Source organism: Neofelis nebulosa, chromosome X (assembly GCF_028018385.1).
Source record: "Neofelis nebulosa isolate mNeoNeb1 chromosome X, mNeoNeb1.pri, whole genome shotgun sequence".
NCBI lineage: Eukaryota > Metazoa > Chordata > Mammalia > Carnivora > Felidae > Neofelis > Neofelis nebulosa.
In genome coordinates, this window is record NC_080800.1 from 47391922 (window position 1) to 47399059 (window position 7138).

The 7138-nt window shown below is 41.9% G+C and overlaps 1 protein-coding gene across 1 annotated transcript; it reads left to right on the forward strand.

Moving 5' to 3' along the window:
* Positions 1-5184: 5184 nt before the first annotated feature.
* On the forward strand, positions 5185-6345 carry LOC131502916 (tandem C2 domains nuclear protein-like). The gene has a single exon (XM_058714133.1). It carries the CDS (start codon positions 5211-5213, stop codon positions 6114-6116), a length of 906 nt encoding a protein of 301 aa, XP_058570116.1. The 5' UTR covers positions 5185-5210; the 3' UTR covers positions 6117-6345.
* The last annotated feature ends 793 nt before the right edge of the window (positions 6346-7138 follow it).

The window sequence follows — 7138 nt, forward strand, 5'->3', positions numbered from 1 at the left end:
GTATGGCCAGTACAGTGGATACAACAGACTGTGGGAGCCTCTGAGGAACACAGAACCCAGGACAGGGAACCAGGGAAAATTCCTTAGAAGAGATGGCATACGAACTGAGCTTTTTTTTTTTTTTTTTTAATTTTTTTAATGTTTATTTATTTTTTGAGAGAGAGATCGACAGAGTGTGAGCAGGTGAGGGGCAGAGAGAGAGAGAGAAAGACACAGAATCTGAAGCAGGCTCTAGGCTCTGAGCTGTCAGCACAGAGCCTGACATGGGGCTCGAACCCACAAACCGTGAGATCGTGACTTGAGCTGAAGTAAGACACTCAACCCACTGAGCCACCCAGGCGCCCCTGAACTGAGCTTTAAAAGATGAGTAGGGATCTTCTGGATGACTAGCAAGGGGAGAGGAGGTCAGTTCAGGCAAAGGGTACAGCATGAGCAAAGGCCAAAAGATAGGAAGCAGAATGATGTGTACTGACCTGCCTAACTACCCTTACTATTCACCTGTCTTCCTATGAGATCATCCTAAGATAATCTAGCACCAAAACCCAGATATGAGGAGTTTGTGCCCGCCCCCCCCCACGACATGCCAATGTGTTCAAACTCTTTTTTTTTTTTTAAATTTTTTTTTCAACGTTTTTTATTTATTTTTGGGACAGAGAGAGACAGAGCATGAACGGGGGAGGGGCAGAGAGAGAGGGAGACACAGAATCGGAAACAGGCTCCAGGCTCCGAGCCATCAGCCCAGAGCCCGACGCGGGGCTCGAACTCATGGACCACGAGATCGTGACCTGGCTGAAGTCGGACGCTTAACCGACTGCGCCACCCAGGCGCCCCCAAACTCTTAAGAAAAGTAATGAAAAGTTGGTCAGACCTGACTGTCCATGAGCTCATCCACACCAGTTTCCAACATGCCTGGCTTCCTTATCTAGACCATGATGTTCATGTGACCTGCTTCCCTTAGACCTCCCTGGGGCAGGGATCATTCCCACTCTCCTGGAGATGGCAGAGTCTCCTCAGCCCTATGTGTGGGAACCTCCTTGTGGAGAGGAGCTTTTCTGACTCCTGACACCAGCCATGATGTAGAGACCCTCATCTCACCAGGAGTCTTGTCTTCAGGCATTGTGATTCATCTTTTCTCGAGCTTCATTCACACCTGCAATAATCTAGGACAAGTGGGTTGTGGAGTCTGGCAGGCCCAGTTTCAAATCCTGGAACCCCCATGTCTTGGTTGTGTGACTTAACTGATCCTCTTTAAGCATCAGTTCCCTCATCCGTAAAATGAGTCTAATGTCAACCTTGGACAGTTTTTGTGGGTGTTAGAACATATGTCAAGTACTTGGCCCTTGGCCGCCATTTATTGAACATCTACTACCATCACCAATAAAGGGAGAAGAGCAGAGTGATTAAGAACATGAGCTGTAGATCCAGAACCACCTCAGTTTGGGTCACTGCTCAACTACTTACTAGCATTTTGACCTTGGTCAAGTTTCCTAACCTTTTTTAGCCTTAGTTTTTACATTTGTAAAATGAGGTTAATGTCCCTGCTTCAGAGCTGTTGCCTGTATATATTATTCTAGCAGTGTATAATATGCTTTCACAGGCTCCAGGCCTGTCCCCAGCCTGGCCTCTTCAAAGACCCCATCTCCAAGAGATTTACCCCTTTCTCAGCCTCCCCTTCTCTCCAGGGATGACAAAGAGGACTGAGCTTCTCTGTGAGACTCACAGGGACACTTTGTTATGGGACTTTCTTTTTCTTTTTTTTTTTTTTAATTTTTTTCAACGTTTTTAATTTATTTTTGGGACGAGAGAGACAGAGCATGAACGGGGGAGGGGCAGAGAGAGAGGGAGACACAGAATCGGAAACAGGCTCCAGGCTCTGAGCCATCAGCCCAGAGCCTGACGCGGGGCTCGAACTCACAGACCGCGAGATCGTGACCTGGCTGAAGTCGGACGCTTAACCGACTGCGCCACCCAGGCGCCCCTGTTATGGGACTTTCTAATGATAAACTGCTCTTGCATTTCTGGAATTAGACCCAACACTTTCATGTTATGTTAAATCTTTTTTTTTTTTTTTTTTTTTTACTCATCTTGGATTTGGTTTGCTAATAAATTGCTTAGGATTTTTGCATCTTTGGTCACCTACTGCATTTGTCTGGTTAAGGTTATAGTGGGCTCATCTAATAAATAAATGAATTTTCTAGAAATTGGTCCCAATTCACGTAAGTTATAAAATTCATTCTATTCTCTTATTTTTTGATTTCTGCTCTTTTACATTGCTCGTATTACTTATTTGTGCCTTTTCTCTTTTTTTCTTGATTGGTCCCTCCAAAAGTTTTGTTAGTGGTTTGTCTTAAAATTTTACTATACATATCTAATCTAAAGTCTAAAGTTAAACATAATCATAATTCCCCACCCAAACAGTACAAAAACTTAATAAAGCATTGTTGCCCAAGTCACATGTTCTTGTTGTTCACTATTTTAGTTCTTTCTTTTCTAAGGAAGTCATTCAATACACAAAGAATAGACACAAATAATATTATTTTATGCAGACAGTGCTTGTTTACATTTGAATACTCATTTATTATTTTATTTGCTCAGCTTCCTTCTTTTGGGGGATGGGTTTTCATCTTCTTGAAACAGATGCTTTAGAAGATCCTTGAGTGCAAATCTCCTCACAGTAAACTGTCTCCAACTGCATTTATCTGTAAATGCCTTTATTTTACTTTATTCTTCTTGAAGGATAGGGTTGTTGAGTACTCAATTCTAAATTACACTTTTTTTCTCTAAACACTTAGGAGATATTACAGCACTGTCTTCTGGTTTCCATTACTGCTGTGGAGAAGTCTGATGTTGTCTAATTGTTTTTTGTTTTTTTTGTGTGTGTCCTTTTTCTCTGGCTGCTTTGAAGATCCTTCTTTGATTATTGCTTGACTCTAAGGGCTTTTGTTGTTGTTCTCTGAATGTTCCTTTTTTTATGAATGGAAAAAATTCCCCCATTTCTTTTCCTAGGAAATTATTAAGATACAGGACGGTTATTGACTTCTGTACATTTGACTGACTTATAAGCCATCTTATTAATATACTCATTCTAATGCATTTTTCATATCAGAACCTTTTGGGTTTCCTGGGCATGAAATTATATCAGCAGCAAATAGGTTTTTATCTCTGCTTTTCCAGTGTTATACCAGTTACCTGATTGTTTTGTCCTACTATTCTTTTATAACTTCCACGACAACATTGAGGATTATGGTAGTAGCAGGTAGTCCTGTTTTGTTCCTGATGGAATGTTCATTCAACATTTGCAGAGAGGCAGTGTTCTGGGGTCTAAGAATACCTAGGGAATGCACGTTGCTTTTTATAGCTTCCTCATCTTCCTGAATATGCAATATTTTTTCATGTCACATTAAATCTTCCATCCTCAGTACTAGTTTTTGTTTCCACATATGTATGTTTGGGTGTCAGTGACAGTGGGAAACTCTCCCCGATGTCAGATTTGGCCAGAGGCACCACAGATACCAAAGACGTGACATATTCTGAAGTCTTAAAGTTTGTACAGATAGTAGGGGTGGGAAGGTGGGGAGGGGCCCTCTGCTAGAGTACAAGTACGGAACAGTGCCATGGTTCTGTCACTCGACTGCATAGTAGTGCAGTGGATTCTGGAGCCAGAATGCCTGGACTCAAATTCCAGATCTGTCATTTCATAGCTTGGCAAGTCACTTAACTTCTTTTTTTTTTTTTCTAAAATGTTTATTTTTGAGAGAGAGTGCGCGTGCAAGTTGGGGAGGGGCAAGAGAGGGGGACAGAGGGTCTGAAGCAGGCTCTGCACTGACGGAGGTGAACCTGATGCTGGACTCCAGCTCACAAACTCTGAGATCATGACCTGAGCCGAAGTCGGACGCTCAACTGACTGAGCCATCCAGGCGCCCTAAGTCACTTAACTTCTATATTTTTTAGTTTTGTCTGTAAAAATGGGGATAATAATAGTACCTATTTCATATGGTGATTGAGGGTATTAAATAAGTTAATTTAGAATAGTGTCTGGCACATAGTAAGCACTCTATATGTGTTTGCTATTATTACCATTATTACTTTTGTGCATGAAGGGATGGAAGGGAGAAGAGTTTCTGCGGTGCAACAAGAAAAGTGCAGAGTGTATCCTGTCCTGTGTGTTCTCCCAATATCTTGGAAACAAAAGTGATTCACAAAAAAACACAAAGTCAGAAATCTGAAGTAGTTATTTGGGCCCCTTAGGGTGTGGGATATCAAGTTCATTAGGTAGAACAGGATAGGATTCTTCAGTAGTGTTTAAGGGTGGACCCCTCTTGAGAGGTGACCTGTATTGGATATTTCCTCAGTGCAGAGCAATACTAAATGGGGGAACAGTGACAGTGAGGGGTTAATTCAGGGCAAGGGATTTCCTAAGCATTTAGTAATGCTTTCCTCTTCAGAACACACCTGTCAGGTACTGAGAGGCTTTAAAAGGTGTGATAGCTCTTCAGGCTGGGAACCTGCATCTGTTGAGGGGCAAGCCTGCCGCCAGGAGTTGATCGTTGCTCTCAGAGGTAGGACTTACCACATCAGAAATGCTTTCAACCTTTGTTTTAAATTTTCTTGGGCCCTCTCTGAGTTTGGGAAAAGTCTCAGCCGTAGTAACCATCTCAGACACAGTCTGAAGGATATGGACAGGAGGAGGGGGTCATACTGAAGATAAGTACTTGGTGGCGAGGCAAATTTGAGGAAATGGTGTCAAAAGAGAAGGTGCAAGAGATGAAAAAATTTTAAACAAAATTTTGTCAAATCAAATTGAACAATATATTAAAAAGAGAAGGTAGAGGGGCGGGGCAGACTTGGAGGGACCGGGGGCAGGGTCTCGGGGCGCGGCCGAACGAGGGGACCCCAGGCCCGGCTCCCGCGGGAGGCCACGGCGGAGCGCCCGCTGGCTGCAGGAGGATCTGCCAAAGCATCTTTTGGAGATCGAAAGGTAGAACTTTCCAGTTCATCCCAGCACGGAGCCAGCTACGATGTATACAACCCATACTATAGGTATCAGCACATTTCACCTGATTTGATCCGGCGCCTTCCTCCACGTTCAGAAGCAGCGAGACTATATGGATCAGTTTGTGATTTAAGGACCAGCAAACTTCCCAGTTCCCCTGGGCTAAGCAAGTCTATGTTTGATCTTACAAGTTCATCCCAGCGGTTCATCCAGAGACATGATTCCCTGTCCAGTGTGCCTAGCAGCTCTTCTTCCAGGAAGAACTCCCAGGGGAGTAACAGAAGCCTGGATACAATTACTGTCAGGAGATGAAAGAGATTTTGGGAGATTGAATGTGAAAGTGTTTTATAATTCTTCAGTAGAGCAGATCTGGATCACAGTTTTACAGTGCAAAGATTTAAGTTGGCCTTCTAGTTGTGGAGACACTCCTACTATTTCTATAAAAGGAATACTAACATTGCCCAAACCAGTGCATTTCAAATCGTCAGCAAAGGAAGGCTCTAATAGTATTGAATTTATGGAAACTTTTGTATTTGCTATTAAACTCCAAAGTCTACAAACCGTAAGCCTTGTATTTAAGATTCAAACCCAGACACCCAGGAAGAAAACCATTGGAGAATGCTCACTGTCACTCAGAGCTCTTAGCACACAGGAGATGGATTACTCTTTGGATATAACGCCACCTTCAAAAATTTCTGTTTGCCATGCAGAACTTGAATTGGGGACTTGTTTTCAAGCAGTAAATAGCAGAATTCAGTTACAGATTCTCGAGGCACAATACCTTCCAAGCTGTTCATCACCTCTCACTTTGAGTTTTTTTGTGAAGGTGGCAATGTTTAGTTCAGGAGAGTTGATTTATAAGAAGAAGACACGCTTACTGAAGGCCTCCAGTGGCAGAGTAAAGTGGGGAGAAACTATGATTTTTCCACTCAGACAGAATGAAAAAGAAATTATTTTTCTCATTAAGCTTTACAGTCGGAGCTCTGTAAGAAGACGACACTTTGCGGGGCATATTTGGATAAGCGAAGACAGTAATAACACTGAAGCAGTGAATCAGTGGAAAGAAACCATTACAAATCCAGAAAAGGTTGTTATCAAGTGGCACAGATTAAATCCATCTTGAAGATATCACACATTAATTTGATGAAGAATTTGACATTCTTTTAGAAGACTTAGGATTTCAATTTGCTACCAATGAAAAGAGACAAATCAATACATTTGTCAATTTATTTATGGAGGTCATAATTGTAATGTGTAATGGATCTTATAGAAAATTAAATTTGATTAAAGAAAATGGGATGACTTATATCTGATATCCAAAATAAAGGGGATGTTTTAAAACTATGCCAAAATAGACAGTGAAATAAAGAGTAGTATTTCTGGGGCAACTAAATAAATTATAAAATAAAAAAAGAAAAAAGAAAAGGTATCATGACCAAATGGGGTTTATCTCAGGAATACAGGGTTGGTTTAACATTAGAAAATCAATCAATGTTGGGGCGCCTGGGTGGCGCAGTCGGTTAAGCGTCCGACTTCAGCCAGGTCACGATCTCGCGGTCCGTGAGTTCGAGCCCTGCGTCAGGCTCTGGGCTGATGGCTCAGAGCCTGGAGCCTGTTTCCGATTCTGTGTCTCCCTCTCTCTCTGGCCCTCCCCCATTTATGCTATGTCTCTCTCTGTCCCAAAAATAAAAATAAAAAACGTTGAAAAAAAAATTTTTAAAGAAAATCAATGTGATTCACCACGTGAACAAACCAAGAAAAGAAAAACCCATAGGATCACTGCAATAAATGCAGAAAATCATTTGACAAAATCCGGTATCCATATATGATTAAAAAAGAAAAGAACTACTTGGCAAACTAGGACTAGAAAGGAACTTCCTCCATCTGATATAGGGCATCTAGAAAAACCCACAGCTAACTTCGTATTTAGTGGTGAAAGACTGAATGTTTTCCCCCCAAGATCAAACATAAGACAAGGATGTCCATTCTGACTACTTCTATTCAACATTGTACTGGAGCTTCTTACCAATGGAATGAAAAGAAAGAAAAGGCACCCAGATTGAAATGGAGGAAGTAAAGCTGTATTTAAGGATGAACTGACTGGGGCGCCTAGGTGGGTCAATGCAGAGCCACTTCAGATCTTCT